The 20,314-nt window shown below is 37.8% G+C and overlaps 2 protein-coding genes across 6 annotated transcripts; one reads left to right on the top strand and one right to left on the bottom strand.

The window, feature by feature from the left end:
- Nucleotides 1-3: 3 nt before the first annotated feature.
- On the bottom strand, nt 4-11,258 carry LOC116730055 (RNA exonuclease 1 homolog). 3 transcript variants are annotated; one of them, XM_032579023.1, is made up of 16 exons: nt 10,801-11,258; nt 8,057-9,372; nt 7,898-7,990; nt 6,741-6,993; nt 5,721-6,064; nt 4,725-4,868; nt 4,538-4,649; nt 4,369-4,440; nt 4,160-4,300; nt 3,910-4,023; nt 2,963-3,036; nt 2,765-2,869; nt 2,566-2,681; nt 1,911-2,049; nt 286-406; nt 4-120 (listed from the first exon to the last, which is right to left on the bottom strand). In XM_032579023.1, the coding sequence occupies exons 1-16, from the start codon at nt 10,949-10,951 to the stop codon at nt 32-34; spliced, it is 3,384 nt and encodes a 1,127-aa protein (XP_032434914.1). In that variant the 5' UTR covers nt 10,952-11,258; the 3' UTR covers nt 4-31. The 3 variants fall into 3 exon arrangements, with proteins under 3 accessions (XP_032434914.1, XP_032434912.1, XP_032434913.1); XM_032579021.1 differs by lacking the exon at nt 10,801-11,258 and having other exon boundaries at nt 4,160-4,297; nt 8,057-9,076; XM_032579022.1 differs by lacking the exon at nt 10,801-11,258 and having other exon boundaries at nt 6,741-6,990; nt 8,057-9,076.
- poli (polymerase (DNA directed) iota) lies at nt 6,989-20,087 on the top strand. 3 transcript variants are annotated; one of them, XM_032579024.1, is made up of 11 exons: nt 6,989-7,006; nt 12,216-12,390; nt 12,479-12,595; nt 12,669-12,833; nt 13,677-13,823; nt 13,984-14,220; nt 15,118-15,296; nt 15,794-15,885; nt 15,968-16,101; nt 16,553-16,773; nt 19,276-20,087. In XM_032579024.1, exons 2-11 carry the CDS (start codon nt 12,285-12,287, stop codon nt 19,903-19,905), a joined length of 2,028 nt encoding a protein of 675 aa, XP_032434915.1. In that variant the 5' UTR covers nt 6,989-7,006; nt 12,216-12,284; the 3' UTR covers nt 19,906-20,087. The 3 variants fall into 3 exon arrangements, with proteins under 3 accessions (XP_032434915.1, XP_032434917.1, XP_032434916.1); XM_032579026.1 differs by lacking the exons at nt 6,989-7,006; nt 12,216-12,390 and having other exon boundaries at nt 12,677-12,833; XM_032579025.1 differs by lacking the exons at nt 6,989-7,006; nt 12,216-12,390 and having other exon boundaries at nt 12,480-12,595; nt 12,680-12,833.
- Nucleotides 20,088-20,314: the final 227 nt, after the last annotated feature.

The raw sequence follows: 20,314 nt of genomic DNA, 5'->3' as shown, positions 1-20,314 counted from the left end.
TCATGTTTCATGTATAATTAGTGGCAGTTCCTCATTTTTTCAGTTTTCCATCTTCTTTCATCTTCCACAGCATGAGCTCCATGCAGGCAGTTGCGTCTTCTGCAGTGTCGTGGCCACAAACTGGGAGAAACAGCGGCACACGGATTTAACATGTTGCAGTTTTAAAACACACTCCATTCCTTTATTAGTTTATATTCACTTAGTCTTTTACAGTGATTAAAGCAGCTGTGGTTGAACAGATTATGATTAGAAACAAAACCAGTTGGTTGTAAAGTGGCAACCCACCACTCTCCTGAATAATCCTCCTGAGGTATTCAGCGGTGAGGCTGTTGAGACTCAGCTTGTTGGGCGGACCTAGACGATGGGGGAAGACCACTGAAGTGTCTACCACTGTCCCATGAAGCAGCTACAGCACAAAAACAACAACAAAAACAAACAAACATCAGAAGCTCCTGTCAGACCCTCCTTAGTTTAATTCATATTCCAACATGCACAGGTGAATAAAAAAAGCCAGTAGTGACGCGTCAGAAGAATGGTTGGTGTCTTTTGCACATGGATGCTACCATTAGGCGTTCATTTGCTGCTCAAAAACCCTTCATAAATAAAATAACGTGATTGAGCCTTTTCTAATAATTTCATTGTACTGAATACAACAGGGTTTCTGCAGGTTTCACCAACTCACATTTTAGGCGTTTAAGGACCTTATGGATTAAACTTAAAGCTGCAGTATGTAACTTTTACGAAAAAGGTTTTTTGAGGGGGTTTACACATTCGCTAAAATTGTCATGACAGTATAAGAGATAATCTTTGAAAAGAAATCAAGCTCTTCTTTCTTCTCCCAATACTTACTGCAGGAATATATTCAGACAGAAATGACCAATCAGAGTCAGTAGGAGAATCTTAGCGCTGTCAATCACTCTCATGCTCACTCCCTCCTGTTTGCTCTTTGCTAAGTTCATCAACATAGGCTGCCACGAATGCTAAGGCTAGTTAGCATGGCCATCGATGACAACAGATGAATGGTTTTCCTGTTTCTTCACCACTAGCACATTTAACAACATGTACATGAGAGTGATTGACAGCACCAAAACCCACCTCCCAGCTCTGATTGGTTGTTTCTGACAATAGTAGCTCACTGACGAGGTGGGAGAGATCAATCTTCATATTATAATGTTACAACACGGCGACAGTTTTAACAGACGGAAAAAAAAAAAATTTTTTTGTACTGCAGCTTTAAGACCAGTATCATGACAAAAATGTACAAAAAAATAAATAAAAAAATACACATTTTATGTTTTAGTAGTTGCAAGCTTTTTAGCACAAATACACGTAATATATGGGTTTGCAATAGAACGTGAGCCAATAGCAAAGATAAACGTCGTCCAGCCAGTTGGCAATAAATTTATACTTTCCAATGATAAACATAAAAAAGCTAGCTTGCTAGCAAAGGCATGCTAGCAGCTATTCAGCGGTAGCCTAAATCATAAAAGACGTTTGCGTGACCGAAAAGTCCAGCACAAAAACTAAACTACATAGAATATTACAAATTGCAAAGTCCTACCAGCTAAGATTTAAGACTTGAGATTCATTTAAGCCGACTTACATTTTTAAATGAATTTCAGACATTTTAAGGCCTTAATTTAAGTCTAAGACATTTTAAGGATAAAGACACCGTGAATAAAATTATGGCTTATTTAAAGCTTCATATCTCTAAAATATTAGGCATTAATTTAAATAAACAGGGATGAGTGCAGCTGGAACAGCCAGTGTGAAAACAGTCAGAATTAAAATAGATTTAGAGAACAAAAATAAATACAGAACTGCCTGATATTTGAGCAAGAATCCCAAATTTCAGATCATTATCCTCCTTTAACAAAGAGGAAAAAAAACCAAATGTTAGCAACAGTCACCTTCAGTAAACAAAGGTCTGTTTCCAGGCCATGTCCAACGAGAATAGTGTCAGCACTGATGAAGCTCAACAGAGTCTCTTGGACCTCCCTGAGGGAGGTGTGGTTACCTTTCACATCCTCCTCACTGATGCCTGAAAACCTACAGACAGTTTAAGAGTGGAGGGAATGAATAAAGATAGTTAGCATGGCCACAATGATGGCAAATAAACTGTTTTCCTGGACGGTAAGTTGTTTCTCCTCCATTAGAACGTCGAGCGGCACATGCACAAGCTTGACTGACGGCGCCAAGACGCTCCTCCTGGCTCTGATTGGTTGTTTGCATACAAAAAATAAAAAGAAAGACCATAGAGCTGGTCAATAATAAAAAGGGATTTATGATTTTGATGCCAATAATTTTTCCAGATTTTTTTTCATTGATCATTTTTATTTGTATTTGTATTTTACATACAAATAAAAATAATTTTTTTTTATGAAAATGTATGCAATTTCTTCATCTTTTGCAAGAGGTCAATGTCATTTTCTATAAACAAATTCTGGCTGAATAAAAATTCTGCCTATAAATCTGCTAAGGGAATGAATACCTTTAACTTTAATGCTAAATTAGACCAACTGCAGACATAAACTAGGCGCTGGACTCCGTCTGTAGAGACGTTACCTGGTGTTATAATCGATGACCTCATTATCAGGTCTGACAAACGTGTCGTAGACGACCAGCAGACTGGAGCTGGTCACCGTCACTCTGGACAGCTCCAGGCCCTGAACAGTGTAACACTGAAGCCATTCGCACAAGGTTTTAATCTCTTATCACATATTCTAGAAAGAGCCGAACATAAATAAATGTTTTTATAAGTTACCATTTCACAATCCAAGGAATAAACTCCAGGACAGCTGAAGTCTGAGGGGCGTCTGGGTGCTGTAGATACAAACCCATCCAGGCTGAGGTAATCATGGACATGCAGCTGGGTGAAAAAACAAGAAAAATCAAACTAATGTTAAACTTTTATTGGTCCTTTTTAATCAGTGAAATGTGTGTCCACTAAATGTGTTCTGACCTTAAACATTTGACATCCCGGCGCTCCCATGACTCCCTGACAGCAGCTGTAGAGAGTTTCCACCCCACCTGGAACTGCAGCAAGCAAAACACTGTTGATGCTTCACTCTGTTTTCACATAATCCATTTTAACTGGCTTATTCAGTCTCACTTGTAATATATTTTATATTTCCCCATTTGCAGTAGGAATGGGCGATAAATCGTTTTTATTGAGCAACTAAATTTTTGGAAAATCTGGATTTTTTCCAACATTCACTTCTTGGGTTCCCGCAGTTCAGAGCGACGTCAGAACGCCCAGGGCGGCCATCTTGTGTTTTATTTGGACAGAATAAAGGGACAGGCGATGATTTAAAAAAAAAAAAAAAAAAAAAAAAAATCAAGATAATAGTTTCAAATCATAATATTAGCAGAAAAAAGTTTTAATATTACTAGAATAAAGTCAGACAAAGAAGTAATTTTATGAGAACGCCAACACAAAAAATAAAATAAAAATGAGGAATTATGAGCAGTTTGTGAAGTACTTTGGTATAAGTTTTAGAGATAATCTTTAATAGAAATACTAAATAATTTAGCATCAAATTATGTAGCAGGACTTTGAAACAATGGTGCAAACGGCGTTGGGGAAAAAAAAGGACGACATGAACTGACATCAGATCCCGACAACTAAGCTCCTTTCTCATTAATATAAAATTTTTCACATAATTTAAAGATGTTTTTATTCTGGTAAAATTGTGTCTTTTCTGCTAATATGACTATATTCTCATAATTAAACAAAACTTCTCATAGCCTTGCCCTAATACTCTCGCAGTACAAGTCACAGAAGGGATGACTGAAATAAAGGTCACCTTTTCAATAAAAAATCTGATTTTATTTTTCAGCCATGTCGCCCTGGCCTGATTTGCAGTACTTCAAACTACAGCAGACCCTGAAAACAAGCTGGCTGCTGACCTCGGTTTGTAACTCCTTTCCCGTAGTGGTAGTTGCACTCCTCTGTTCTGAGATGTTTCCCTGTTTTGCCAACAGAGTAGGTGGCCCCACATCGACAGCAGATCCTTTTCAGAGCTTTTTAAAAACACAAAAAGGTAATTTAAAGAGATTTAAGCAGAAGTTTGCTCCAAATCCACGAGTTGAATGTGCCCTCTGGTGGCTCAATAAGGGAACTCCAGGTAACACAGCCGAGTTGGATCACTTTACTTACTGCCTGTGCTCACTTTCTTGTCAGTAAAAAGAACAGCTGAACAGGGTTTTTCTGGGTGCTGGACAGGATAGTTGTTTTCTATCATTTGTTCGTCAGTCAAAGTGTAACCCTTCAAGATTTCATACAACACAAAATCACCTGCTGAAAGAAGAAAACACTCAGAAGAGGTTAAAATTTTTACAAAATTCAGGGAAATAAAAAATTCTCACCATTTTCCTTCATCTTCCTTTGGTTAAACGGGATGTTGCCTTTTGGTCTTTGACTCTGGGTCTGTTTTTCCTCTGTGTGACAAAACGTAGATTAGTATTTAACTCAGCTAAATGTTACATTGAGTCAGCTCTGTTCTAAATATCAATAATACATTTATTTTTTTCCTACTTTTAGCAGCAGCGCTTTGGTTCTTGAGTCTCTTGAGGGCGTTCACTGCAATGCTCAGGTATTTCAGTTTGTTCACGCTGCGATTGTACACACTCTTCTCCTCCGACAGGGCCTGCCGTCAGTAAGCACCAGGATGAATCATAATAAATACTCAGAATCGTGTCAGTAAAGGGGGCTGAATGTTCACCTTCTCAAAAGCTTCATTGACATCAGCTGTCGTTTTGAGAAACTCCTCGGTGAACATGTTCACGTAACGCTGGCGGACGTCATGAGGCACTTTGTCCTTCGCTGCCTCACTTTGCTGCTTCGGTTTACGTTTAACAGGAAGCGGCTGAAAGTAAATACTGTGAAAAGCATCATCCCCCATTTCAAAAGTCTTCTGTTTATACTTTTAGTCCCAATTGTTCATATTAAGCATATTAAAATATCAAAGGCTATGTTCACACAGCAGATCTTGATGCTCAATTAAATTGTTTTGCTGAAATAAGTTTGTTTTTTTTCCTGGATAGTCGTTCATACTACTAATTAAACTCAACCGTAATCAGACTTCTGTGTGAACGGTTTACAACCCAAAAGTGACCAGAACGCGCAGAAGAAGAACATTGACGTCACACAGCAGCGCACCGTTTACAGAAGTAATAATGCAGTGAGGTGTTTATGGACCGATTTTAAAGTTTCTTCAGCAACGAGAGCCGACAAGATCATAACAAGAAGAAGAAAACTAATTAAAAAAAAGTATGATTAACAGAAAATGGCTTTTTGTGGAGCATTTATTGTAATCTCTGTGAAAACAATTGGATTTTTATCTGAATTAGTTTCATACAGAAGTAGCATAAATAAGATTTTGTTTTTCGGGTGAAAAGATGAGAATAGTGAAAAAGTTGGCCATCGGTGGCATTTGCCGCCTTTGTTAACGTAGCCAAAGAAAACCTGAATAAATACAAACAATTTTTAAATAATTATTACATGCATTAAAAATAAACAATTCAAACCAGCCTAACGTTTTTTTTTTTTGCACATCAGAATTTCTAAATTCTATGAATTAAAGCCCCAATGCAGAGAAAAAAATCCTCCAAACTGCACTGCCAGTCAAACCAGTAATTAGGTTTAGGGAGAAATTACTTTTCCACAGAGCGTTGGGGTGATTTGGCTGTACGTTTTTCCACATCTACTTGTTTTCTACCTTGACAGCTGCCTGAGTCGCAGCTTGAGAAGCTGTGGAAGCGCCAACTGTCGCCTGGACAGACGATCCAAAAGCCGTGCTGACCGCGGGTCGTCGAGGCGGAGCAGCGATGAGCAGAGGCGCCATGGAGCGATATTTAGGCGGAGCGGAAACCGCAGCTGGAGCGGCCGTTTGCCTGACTGCGTTAGGGTTTGGATGGACCCGACTCACTGGAGTCAGAACCGATGAAACTGGGCTGGATGAGGAGGTGGCAGAGAGAGGGAAGAGGCCCTGAGGCAGGATCAGGTGAAGGTCGCTTCCCACTTCGATAACCGCAGTTCCCAGAGGGACGCAGTTCAGATAAGCTGAGGAGCAGAAAAACAAGCAGAGAGACTCAGGGGAAGATACAAACATTAAAATAGTACAACACAAGTTTCTTATGATGGCTTTTTAAAATCAGAGATAGTGAGATTAACCTTAGAGATTTTCTAGAAAAGATATTGAAATTTCTGAGCTTGAAAAGTTGAACATTTGCAAGGAAAAAATAAGTTTTTTAGATTAAAACAAACTTCAAAATTTCTGAGTTTCAAAAGTCCAACATTTTTACTTTTTAAACTCAGAAATTTCCACTTTTTCTGGAATTTTTTTTGAGTTTAATCTAAATTTCTTTTGCATGTCGAAGTTTTTCTTCTTTTAAATGTTTGACATTTGGAGCTCAGACCTTTAATTTCAGAAATCTAGAAAAACTCTGAAATTTTTGAGTTTAAAGAAAAAAAAATGCTCAATTGATTTAGAGCAGTAATTAAGCCAAAACAATACAAAAATAGATACATTCTGCATTTTAGCTCAAACAAATAAAAATTAAAAAAACTAATGCTCTACTCAAAACTCAAGTGGAATAGTTTTAGCTTCACCTGATTCAACTCCTGATTAAAAAAAATCTCGCATTAAGCACCTTTTCCTATCCAATTATTGACTCGTTAATTCAAAATTTAACATATAAATGCACGTTAAAACACTTTACTTTCTCCAGAAACTCACCCTTTTGACCTGGATAAGACTGAAGGTTTTTCTGGGTTGGAGTTGAAGCAGCAGGAACGGTTTGCATCTCTGGTGTTTTCTGACTCACTGAGGAAAGAAGATTCTGGCCCGGTTTAGCCGGAGCAGCCGAGGCCCGGTACTGAACCTGCTGGACCTTAGAACAGATGGACGGCCGGGAGCCAAACCCTGAAGCTCCAGGCTCCCACAGAGGAACCAAAACCTGAGGCTGAGGTCTCATCTTGGCCAGTGGCTGCTAAGTGGAAAAGGTTAAACACTGTAAACTCATTTTGAGCCGTATCAAGATCATAATGTTCTAAAAGGGCCGGTTCTACCAGAATGTGTAGCTAAAACCCATTAACACAACGCTAAAATATTAATAAATAGCTGTTTCTGCATTTGATAAATATTACATTTTTTCAGGGGTTTCTTTCCAGTTACTTTTTGCAATCAAAATCACCAATTTTGGGAGCCAAATTATAAATATTTGCAATATTTCCACTTATTACTTTCTTTAGATGTGATAAAATAATATTTAAGAACACAACTGTTATCTTGAAAGTTCAATTATGCGTCCCTCTGGAGTCTAGAGGGTAGAGTGGGGCAATAAACCAATAATATATATCCTGATAGACACATGGTCAATATCAACAGATAATACGGCCAATAGAATGTTCAATAATTTCACCGAACTTCGATCCAGAACCGCACAGCATTCTGGGAGATGTAGGCAGAGGAAAGGCTTTAGCTGCTAAACCTCTCACAGCAAGGTTGGTGGCAACAACCAACTCACTCATTTGGTTACCTAGCAACAACTTGCTGAGTAACTTGTGGTTTCTTAGCAACGACCTGTTGAGTAACTCGCGCAGTAACAGTTTAAAGTTTCACGACAGTGCCTGTAACTGCTTAAGAATAAATAACAGCGTGAAAACTGTGAATAACACAGGAGAGGTCACAGCACCAAATTGGTAATATTTCAGATATTTAAAACAAAAAACTAATCAATAATTATGAATGAAACGCTTAAGTTGTGATGCGTTTTTCAGCCATATTGTTCAGTCCTACTAGAGGGCCACAAAACAAGCTGTGCCGGGCCACATTTGGCCCTCGGGCCTCGAGTTTGTCACGTGACACTGAACTATGATGTTTGGAGAGTTTACCTCCGAGTTCTTGGCTTCGTGAGCCAACCTCTTCCTCCCGGTTAAAGTTTGAGTTGCATCGTTCGCCTCCGGTTTTTCCACTTCGGCTCTAATCTGGAACAGAAAAAGTGAATCAGAAAATCTTCACGCTAAATTAAAGACTCATTTCGATACACCTACAGACGCGCCGCTCTGCTCCTCGGCGTTTGACTCCATAAAGATCCGGTAGCATTCCTCCATCGGGTCGCTTTCAGAAGGCTCAGAGTAATTGTCCTCATCTTCATGATCTTCATCCTCAGGACTGGAGTCTATTATTATCACAGTTTCATCTTCCTCCTGCAGCAGCTTCTCTGTTGATTCAGAACTGCTGTGTCGATTCAAAGATGTAACTTTGTGAATCTGAATCTGGCTGCTGCCTTGTGCTGCCTCCACTTGTTTCTGGTTGGTGAAAACTTTCGTCTTTGTTTTTTCACCATTTTGTAAACAGCATAACTGGTTCTGAACCTGGAGTTTGTCCTGGTCCATTATTGAGGTTTGTTTAAGTTGAGTGGTGGGATCTGATCGTTTACAAGCAAGCGAAGTTTGAGATTTTAAATCTTTTTTCTGAACTTTATGAGTCAGCTCAATCAGAGGATTGCTTGGTTGATCTGAGGGGAAGGAAAAACCTCCAAGTTCAGTCCGTTTCTTTTTCCTTTCAGGGGACTGGAAACCAATATTCTCACACTCTCTTTCAAGCTCTTCTAAACATCCAGTTAAGTCAACTACATTCCCGTCATCATTGCTGCAATATTTTGTTTTATCAAAAGTAGACGACACAGGATGGATCTCAGGGACTTTGCTTGCATCATCACAGGAAGCAGCATTTACCACCTTCGTTTTTACCATCTGAGGTTGAGAGTCGAGATAAACATTCACCGTCTTAATCTCCTTCAAGTCTCTTTCTGTATTTTGGGAGGATTTTCCCAAGTCAGCAGTGTGTTCAGTTTGATCCAACGTTTTGTCAGGTGACAGAGAAACATCAATAACCAGGACACCATCTTCAGTAGAGTAGTCGTCGAGGATTTCTGGGGATTGCGGTGGGTTCATCTGGGTTTGATGAGTGGACAGCTTTTCACCAAAAGACCTGGAGCTCTCCCCGTCTGGTCGGCTCTTCACTTCCTTTCTTGATGAGCTGTAAGAATGCAAAGCAGCAGAAAAGTTGGACAGCGGATCGTACTCTAAATCAGTCCTCGGCTTGGAGTTGTCGACCACATATTTCTTTGCTTGAACGTGGGATTTATGGTTTTTGCTAGAAGAAAATCCATAGGAAAGGTTTGTTTCAAACTTTGTTGAGAGTTTATTGCTGCTTTTGCCCGCCTGGTTAGTCTGATAGCTTGAGAGGCGCCGCTGCTCCAGCTCCACTTCGTGCCTTACAGATTCAATCTCCTTATCGAGTCGTTCCAGCGCATGCAGGGAGTCGTCGTTAACTGTTGTAAAATTGCTGTCACGCTGATCCCCTGTTAGCCACAGGAAAAAATAGATATTACTATTTGGTGTGTGCAACACACACCAGGTATAAATAACTCCTCAGTGAAATTAACAGTAGCTGAATTTCCATTACAAATGTTCACAAAACCTTGTCGATATTCTGCTAACAATGAAAAAACACAATTTTGCAAAGTTTCCATTACATAAGAAAACCTGTTAAAATCACATGTGAATGAGTTTGTTCATTTAATAAGTCTTTAAAAAACATGATACACCATCATCCTCCTACTATTTCCACCAGTGGCAACATCTGGTTGTTGATCATGTGACTCGTGTGGTGCAAAAAAAAGTGTTTCCATTCCAGTTTTGCGAAATATTCTGTTTTGATATGGCTGTGGAAAAATAAAACTTCATCCAAGTGCAAAACCTTTGTATAGAAAAGTATGATCTTTTTTTAAATTGGTGCGTTTCCATTATGCAAATTTATTTTCGTAATTCCAATTTTAAGGTCAATAGAAAAGCATCAGAAAATTTTCATAGAGCTGGCCAGACAAGTAAAAAATATAAATATCAATGAATTTTTTATTTTCTACATATATGTATTTATTTATTGAGTTTTACATTTATGTCTTATTTGAAAAAGATGAGTATGCATGCCTTCCTATGACCTGAACATGATTCTCTGGGGAGGCAACGTTTTTCAAAAAGGGGTTGTGGCACCCCGTGTCCCCCCCTTTGGGATGCCACTGGAAACTGAAATGCATCTAGAAAAGCTTAGATTAAAAAAATCTCAATGCAAAACACTTCCACTAACAAATCTTTAACTTCTGTGTTTCTGGTGTACGATTATAGCAAGGAGGACTCTGTGATCCAACACAAACATGGATCAGAGAGACATTAGGATCATTGAAGCAAACTTGTGAAATATGATAAAACACAAAGTGTTGTCCTGCTGATAAAGAATGAGCTTTAAAAATACTACACCCATTTTTCTTAGTAAACCCCCAACAAAATAAATGTACACAAGTTAAAGGTTGTTTTTTTCTACATTTTCCAGTGTGAGATCATGTTACTGCAATGAAATTAAATTCAACAATCATCTACCAATAGTTACCAGGTGTAGAAAATAACTGATTTGGACGGGAACAGTTAAAATTTACTTTACCTTTAAAGCATCCGAAATCACTTTATGAGCGCTAATATTGGGCACAGCAAATCTACAACTATAAAATACGTTTTTTTCTTTTTGATAAATCTAAAATGTTTGGTTTTAACCTTAATTTGATTCATCTTGACTTTCATAATCTCTCAATGACTTCAAAGCTTAGTAGAGAGTAGATAACGTTTAAACCAGGTGAAAGGGTCACATAATGCGGAAGTCTTTTTGTTTCTTTTCATGTAAAATGCGTTGACGCATCAAATTTAACATTAAGTTAACTCATGTAAACTCCACTGACCTGTTAAATCCACCACGGGTGATTTATACAAGCCACCAAACGTTCCCCTCGATTCTGTGGCGTGTTTGTATAAACAATGAGGCCTCTCACAAAGCCCACGTAGCGAAAAAGGACAGTTTATGTGAATAAAAAGACCAGAGGAAGGAAACATGGCGGAAAATTGTCGAAACAATTAGACTACATTAACAGCGAACCTCAGCCAGCCGGGCGTTAAGCACCGATTTATATAGGCTTTGGAAAAGTCGCGATAAATTATGAAATTAAATAATTATTAGAATAATTAAACAAATAATTATAGAGATGTACCACATACATATTTATAATAATTCAGCTTAGTTTCATTGACTTAAACATTGTTTGTTTGTTCCTTATGATTTTACGTTCCGCAGTAATTCATCCACAACGTTAGATGGCGCTGTTGTATACCATTGAAATAGACTGAACATTCTTCATATTGTGAGTGGAAACAAGGAACAAAAAAATGAAGCACTAATGTTTACAGTTCATTTTAAACAATCATATATATATATATATATATATATATATATATATATATATATATATATATATATATATATATATATATAAATCTCCATCTAATGTTTTCACAGTAAATATTAACATTATTTGATTCAAGAAATGGCAAAAGAAATATGTTGAAAAACATAAGTTTTGTATGAAACAAAAGTTCAACCATTTTCAAGTTAAAACGCTTAAATCCAAATGAAGTCACAAGTCAATGGCGGTAAAGTCCAAATATATATATATATATATATATATATATATATATATATATATATATATATATATATACAATGACTTATGCCCATTGTAGTTATTAAAATGGTGATATGTAAGACAAAAATGACAGGGATCTGTAAATAAAAATCTGATAAAGTTGTATTTAACAATCTTGAACTACCTCAAAAATATACAGAATAAATTAATTAAACTCAGTTTTAGTTATTGTGATTACACTTTTCAGCTACATTTTAAAATTGTTATTGTTAGAGTCAATCCTATATTAGGGAATGAGGTTGAGGGAGGATAGTGAAAGGATTTAAACACTATTTAAAGTGTTTCATATGACAGTCTGGTGATGAAGAGGTTATCTAAACTTAGTAAGACATATGGAAGTTGACAGTGTTCATTCATTGACAGTTATTATCCAACATTATCCTTTTTTGATTTTTATTTTGTTTTACTAATCTGCACATAGACTACCAGGTAGACCGTATTTTTCAGAGTAAATCGTTGTAATAGTTACTGATTGGTTATTAATTCATTTCTTACAGCTGAAACTTTTGGAATATTTCTGCCCACTTTTTTCAAGTCAGAACAAAATGCCACTCTCAATATGGCGGCGACGTTGACGTTTGATCCGGATGCTCATGTTACCTCCCCTGTCTATGCAGCGAGCACCTTCGGGACGTCACGCCTGGTGCTGCAGAGTAAATAGACTCGCTAACATTAATCTTTCTGAGATGGATAACAGTGACGTTGAGGTGGAGGAAGATGAAAGCGAGTGGAAAACTTGTTTCGTGGATTCAGCTGCTGTTTGTCCCGCCACTTCTCCAGCTGCTGCTTCTGGTAAACTCTGAAGTCTGACGCCAGAAACCTAAGTTCATTTGGAGCTATGACGAATATTGCGTGTGATTTGTTTTACGGTCTATTTCAGGGCCAGTCATTAAGATTCCTGGATCTGCACACAGAGTTATTCTGCATTTTGACCTGGACTGCTTTTATGCTCAGGTGGAAATGATCAGAAACCCAGCTCTAAGAGATGTCCCTTTAGGTACAAAGCCGGTGAAGAATATAAAAATCATTGTTCTCTGGGTAACAATTGAAGCCCGTTCTCTTATCATCAGGTATACAGCAGAAATACATCATAGTCACCTGTAACTATGTGGCCAGGGAGCGGGGCGTCACCAAGCTGATGTCTGTTACTGATGCTAAGGAGAAATGTCCTGAACTGGTGCTGGTTAAAGGAGAAGACCTGACACACTACAGAGAAATGTCCTACAAAGTCACAGGTAAGCTTGAGGAATATTTCACGAGGCTTTTTAAAAGAAAAAAATGTGAGAAATAAATAAAACACCCCATTAATTAGAAGTCTGTAGACACATCTTTTAGAAGCAAAAACCATTCAGACTGTTTTTTGTTAGCTTATTTAGTTTACATTTCTATTTATGTATTTTGTATTTTCTTTGACGCATTAAACATATTGTGTAATGTATTTACATATTAATATTTTTAAAAGTGTATAATGGAAAGTTTAAAAATAAATAAATAACATTAAAAAAAGGAAAAGCAAACCATTTTGAATATTTTTTGCTTATCATTACTGAGGTATTTAAAAATATATCGGGATTTCTTTTTCAATATTACCCCCCTCTTTTTAAAATTCCAAAATTTCCACATAACTTTATATTTTGGTTCCATTTGTTGATGTGATTTTTAAATATTAAATGATTGATGTTTTGATCAGCTACTCAGTACTTGAGTAATTCTTTACCAAATACCTTCTTACTCTTACTTGATTAGTTTCTTGGACAGTTACGTTTCACTTGATTAAAATATGTTGAAGTAGTGCTAATATCACTTGAGTACAATTTTTGTGTACTCTATCCAGCTCTGGTTTGGGTTTGTCGTAAGAAAGGCGATTTTAATTTTTAAGAAACCAGAATTTAGTGGAAAAGATTTTAGCCAACTAGCAAGCAAAGGCCAGCAAATTTCTTGTGAAATTTTGTCGTCAGCAGCTGTAAAACGGAAAACTCTTTAGATTGTTGATGATTAATGAAGTTGTGTTTTCTGCAGCAAAACTCTCAAATATTTTACATTTCTTTGCTTACCTTGCCTTTCTGCTTCCTGCTCAGAGCTTCTGCTGTCTTACTGTCCACTGGTAGAGAGGCTTGGATTTGACGAAAACTTTGTGGATGTCACAGAAATGGTTGAACAAAGATTGGCTGGGATATCAGAGACCGACAGCCTCTCATTTAAAGGAAATGTCTTCAGTCATTCCAGTAAGTTAAAAATGTTCTTCTGGTTTGCAGCTGAACATCTGGCTTACTGAAACTGGCTTGTGAAAGAGCCAAGACGCTAACATCTGTGAAATATTTGCCTGGCAGTTTCAGTTTCACACCTACAGGTTCTCCTTTAGCCTGTTTTCCTTCCCCTGCGCAGGTGCTGATGCTAACGCTAGCCACCATCCAGGGCTGGCTATTGGTTCGCACATTGCAGCGGAGATGAGAGACGCGATACGCAGCAAGATCGGCTTGACTGGTTGTGCTGGCGTCGCCACAAACAAGCTGCTGGCCAAACTGGTTTCAGGCACCTTCAAACCAAACCAGCAAACGGTTTTACTGCAGGAGAACGTCGGAGATATTATGGGATGTTTGAGTGGCCTCAGAAAAGTACCAGGTACCCACCCTAAAACATTTCAAAGCTGGATTAACTCATTCAAAGTTTTTTACAATTAAACCTTTTAAAACAAAAGCTTAACAGTAAAAAAAAGTTTAACTGATCTTGTTTTATAGACAGCCACATTCAAAAGTATTTATATGAAGTAATTTCTCATAGGGCTGGACAGTAAATCAATAACAATTCTTATAGTGATAGACACAAAATCAATATAAATAGATAATGCGTCTGATGGAATATTCAATAATAACGCACAGCCCTCTGGGAAGTGTAGGCAGAGGAAAGGCTGTAGCCGCTCAACCTCTCACAGCTAGCTAACCAAGAAAGGTGGCATCAACTAACTCACTCACTCTTTGGTTACCTAGCAACAGCCTGTTGAGTAACTGGCACAGCAGCAGTTTCAGGTTTCACCACTGTGCCTCACAACTGCTTAAAAATAAAAACGAACATTGAGTAAAAACTGTGAACGAAACGGAAAAGGTCACACCACCAGTTTGGAAGTATTTCAGATATTTAAAGCAAAAAACAAATCAATAATTATTGATGTCAAAATAATATAAAATGTTTATATTGTCCTTAACGTCCTAATTTCCCTATAATTTTGCCATCTATTTGTAGGGCCAGCTGTCCTGATGAAAGAATGAAACAAGTCATAAACTTTGTCTTTTTTTCATTCACAACCAATTTCATCTTAAGCAGCTTTCAGTAAAAGGGATGCAACTTAAAAAAGCATAAATAACTGAGCCATCGGCGTACAAATGATTCTGTTTGCAGTTGCCCCATCTCATTTCGAAGTATAAGGAATAAAAGGAGGCTTAAACACAACCCTGGGCAACACCTTCAGATGTTTTAAATGGTGTTGATGTTCCGCTTCTGTGTTTCTGGGATTTCTTTCAGGCGTGGGCCACCAAACGGCCAAGAGGCTTCAAGCTTTGGGGTTAGTCAGTGTGAAAGACCTGCAGCTCTACCCTCTGGGTGACCTGGCGAGGGAGTTGGGGGCTACCACCGCTCAGCGCCTGAGGAATCTGGCTCTCGGCATTGATGAATCAGCTGTCACACCCACTGGGGCCCCACAGGTAGGACTCAGCCCCAAATTTACCTCCACAAAATAAAAATTGTGGTTTACTGAGAATACTTTTTAAATTGCTTATTAATTAAATAATCCTGCAACCAAAAGAACAAGGAAAGTTCTTCTTAATTTACCGATTTACTGCTTGTTAATTTAACTCTGCAGTCAATCGACATTGTAATAAATGGAAAAATTATCATCTTTCTTTTGTGACTTTTACTTATTATTAATATATACAGTATATATATACAGGGGTTGGACTGAGAGGTGTTTCAGTTTCATTGTCCAACCCCTGTACAGTATATATATATATATATACACATAGACGACGCAAAATCTAAATACTTTTTGTCCTTTCAAATTAATTTGTTTTATCACTAAGAACTCTATACAGAAAGTGTAATGTTATAATGTTTGCAAACTCGAATATTGTGATTGATATTCATATTATAAGTGAATGTTGGTGTATTTACTGGCCACATTGTTGTCCTCTTTATGTTCCAGTCTCTTAGTGATGAAGACTCCTTTAAGAAAATGTGTTCAGTGAAGGAAGTCATGGCAAAGATCCGGGAGCTGCTCGGCAGTCTGGTGGAAAGGTCGGGTCATCACTAAATCCGTGTGTTTCTAGAATGAAACATAATTTTTCTTTTAAAATTGTGTTTTGCTTGTAAAAACCAGGATGCACAAAGATGGCCGTCAGCCTCAAACCTTCAGGCTCACAATACGAAGATACTCAGCGACCAACAAGTGGTTCAGTAGGGAGAGCCGCCAGGCCCCGATCCCAGGTGCCGTCGGGCAGAAGATCGTCTCTGGTAGGCTGAAGTGACAGGAAATACAACATTAATAACGCTTTGAAGAATGCCCAAAAGGATGTAATGGTTGTCTGTTTATACATGTGCAAATTTGAACTGCATGTTTTTGTTAAAGAAGTAACATTTTCAGGTTTTGGTCTAGTGTTTGATTGTAAATGATGAGTGTAAGAGCTTTCTTTGTTTCCACAAACTTGATGCAAAAATTCCCCATGCGTCTAAATTCTTTCAGTTATTATTGCCAAATTAAACCATTTTTAGGTTCATTATATCCATTAAAGATAAAATATCTTACTTTTTCAACATGTAAAGCCCAAAAAGTGAATTTGATGCACTTTGTACTTAGTTTTATAAAATCAAATAAGGTTAGAAGCGTAAGGTTAGTTGCATAAATGGAGATATTCTATTTTTCCTTTCATTTTGGGGAAAATTCAAAATGATCAATTATCCCCAGGGAACATTGAAGACGCTGTTTCGCAGCTGGTCCCGTTGGCTGTGAAGCTCTTCCATAAGATGGTGGACAGCAGCGCGGCATTTCACCTCACACTCATCAACGTCTGCTTCAGTAATCTGCAGAGCAGAGGACCGGCTGCGAGCGGGAAGGGCGCCATAACGTCATTCTTCACGCAGAACGCATCACCCAGGAAATCCCAGATATCGTCCACACAAAACCAGGTAATCATGGTCTTTAATGCTAACTTTATTTAGCTGCTAATATCTTTGGAGGTATGAAATGCTGAAAACCTAATATTTGGGTAAATGTCCCTTTGCTGGGTACAAAAAAGTACACCATTGTTGTAATCAAGCAAATCAATTTCTCTCACCAGAAACTGCAGAAAAACAAACTGTGTCCAAGTTTCAAACATCAAGCTGCTGATTTGAACTAAAGTTAAAGACGTCAGAGTTAGTTTTATGTTTTACACTTCAAAAAACAAAAATTATATATTTTAGCTCTGTTGAAATAAAACAAAACTGACTTACAAGTAACTTTTCAGCAAGATATAGGAGCTTGTTTTAAGTGAATAATTTCTTAATTTTGATGAAGTTCATGTTCCACTTCCAGATTATTTCACTTATAACATGGGGAAAATGTATTACTTTTTCATTAATATTAGAAATTATTTACCTGAAACAAGCTCCTATTGTCATAATAAATTTATGAAATATTGTGTTGGACTAAAATAATACACCTATAATATACACCGTGTTCTAAATTATTATGTAAGTGATATTTTCTCAGATTTTCCTAAATGGTCAATGCAAATGATGGTCAGTATAATTTTCAAGTCATGAACTATTACAGTATAAATCAAATTTTACTGAACAAAGTTCCCCATGAGAACAGTATTTTTTTCAAAATTAAAAAACTCAAAATGCACTGTTCCAAATTATTATGCACAGCAGATTTTCTAAACATTTTATGGATTATAAAGAACTGCAAACAGTCATTCTTTGAATGTGAGGCATTAAGCGGTCACATGTACTAAAATCAAAAGCTATTTCCATCAAAAACATCTTAACAGACCGAGTTACATGTTAACATAGGACCTTCTTTGATATCACCTGCACAATTCTTGATCCATTGAACTTGTGAGTTTGTGGAAAGTTTCTGCTTGAATTTCTTTGCAGGATGTCAGAAAACCTTCCCAGAGCTGCTGTTTTGATATGAACTGCAATCCACCCTCAGATCTTCTGCTTGAGGAAACTCCAAAGGTTCTCAATAGGGTTGAGGTCAGAGGTCAGAGGAGGATGGTGACCACACCATGAGTTTCTCCCCTTTTATGCCCACAGCAGCCAATGACACAGTGGTATTCCTTGCAGCATGAGATGGTGCATCGTCATGCATGAAGATGATTTTGCTACTGAAGGTACGGCTCTTCTTTTGGAACCATGAAAGAAAGTGATCAGTCAGAAAGTCCACATACTTTGCTGAGATCATTTTCACACCTTCAGGGACTCTGAAGGGGCCGACCAGCTCTCTCTCTCCCCATGATTTCGGCCCAAAGCATGACTCCACCACCTCCTTGCTGACGTCACAGCCGTGTTGGGATGTGGTGGTCATCCACCACCAATCCACTACTTCGTCCATCTGGACCATCCAGGGTTGCACAGCAGTCATCAGTGAACAAGTCTGTTTGAAAATTAATCTTCATGTTCGGCTGGGCCGACTGCGACCGTTTCTGCTTGTGAGCTCTGGTTAGCGGTGGCCCAATAGTAGATTCATGCACCGCAAGCCTCTGGAGGATCCTCCACCTTGAGGTTTCAGAGGCACCAGCAGCTTCAAATAACTGTTTGCTGCTTTGTAAGGGCATTTTAACAGCTGCTCTCTTAATCCGATGAATTTGTCTAACAGACCCCTTCCTGATTCTGCCTCCATCTGTACAAACACATTTTTGTACGATAACGCTTCAGTTTTTGTTAAATATCTAAAGTTTTCATACCTTGTCATACGGCACTACACTATCTGATGATTTTCATCAGCGGAAAGATCCTTTCTCTTTCCCATATTGCTTGAAACCTGTGGCCTGCTTAATAATGTGGAACATCCTTCTTAAGTAGATTTCCTTTAATTGAGCTCATCAGACAAACTAATTAATCCAGCTCTCTGAAATTAATTATAGTGATTCAAAGAGCCCTGACACACAATATCATCTATAAATTTAATAGCACAACAAAAAAATTTTTCTTTATGACACTTAAATTTGCATTTGCATAATAATTTGGAACACAGTGTATAATATTTATGAAATTACATCAGCTTTCAAAAACAAAACTTATCAATAATGTTGGTATGTTTGTTTTCATGTCACTTCCTTTGTTTTTGTGGCCTACTAAAAATTGTAAAAGTTTTTTAATCATAAGTGAATAAAAATATAGTTAATTTTTTTGTAATTCCGTAACCAAAATTTTCAATTTTTTATGAATAAAAAAGAAAATTTTCTATTTGAGCAGAAAAATAAAAGTTGTTAGTTCTGTTTTTGACCAGAGCTAACAAAATAATTATTTCTCTATTAACTATTCATGAAATTGACTCATTTACGGTACTTTAATCAATTTTCTATAATATTCTAATCTAATTAGTCTACTTTTGTGTATTTTATGGGTTTTTTTTCTTGCTCTGTTGTTACAGTAATTTATTAGATCATTAAAGCTTTTCTTCTTCTGCTGTTCCTGCAGAATAATTCAGCCCAGAATACTGGCAGTTGCCTTTTGGACCATGAGATCAGTGAATGCAGCAGAAATGTTCCACCGAAAGGTCAAATGACTTGTAACTCTGAACAATCAGAGGAAAACTATGAAGCGTCCTGCAGCACAGAGGGAATAAATTCGGACAAAACCAAACCGCCACCGCACGTCGACCCGGAGGTGTTCCGGCTCCTTCCAGAAGAAATCCAGAAGGAACTTTTGTCTCCTTATTATCTGAATTCCCTGCAAAGCCACATGTCGAAACACGAGCCGCTGGGAAACGATTCATCAATGAAAGCAGACCGGTCCAGAATGAATCACCAGCAGCCGGCGGGAATAAGAGTAATTAATGAAGAAAACGTCATGGAGCAAGAGAAATTATCGCTCCCCCGGTCATCTGACTGTAACTTCCCGGGAAACGTGGACCCTGAGGTGTTTTCTGAACTTCCCCCAGACGTCCAGAAGGAGCTCATGTCTGAATGGAAGCAGCAGAACCCGGTTCTGAAGACTCCGTCATCCAGGAAAATGGGAAAAGGCTCCATCTCCAAAGGCAAAGACAGAAAGGCTGAAGGAAAGAGCAGCCAGTCAAATAATCTGCTCAAGTATTTCAAACCCGGTTAGAGAAAAACAGTTGGGTCATAATGAGGACTTTGTTTCTCTAAAGAAACAAAGTCCTCGCTTTTAGGTTCTAGGAAAATAAAAGAAACTTCTCACTGCTCGTTAAAGTTGATTTTCAGTGTCAGTACAACAAATTAAATGTAACGTTATGGAGTCTTAAGTTCAATAAATGATTTTATTTTAATGGAAAAAATTGGTTTGAAATGGAAACTATTATGCAAAATTCATGTTTCAATAAGTTATTTTTTTTTTATGTGTAGAGAACGAGCCGTTTCAGAACATCCCTATTGTTGAGTCACACTGCGCCGTTACCTAGCAACCCCAGCAAAGCCCAGCCCGTCACCTAGCAACCCAGGTGGAGCTCCAACTTGTGGAGCTGGTTTTACAGCTGTATGCGCTGTACAATGGCTGC

Source organism: Xiphophorus hellerii, chromosome 12 (genome assembly GCF_003331165.1).
Source record: "Xiphophorus hellerii strain 12219 chromosome 12, Xiphophorus_hellerii-4.1, whole genome shotgun sequence".
Lineage (NCBI taxonomy): Eukaryota > Metazoa > Chordata > Actinopteri > Cyprinodontiformes > Poeciliidae > Xiphophorus > Xiphophorus hellerii.
Note: the sequence above shows the minus strand (reverse complement) of the source record. Positions and strands in the feature narration are given on the sequence as shown.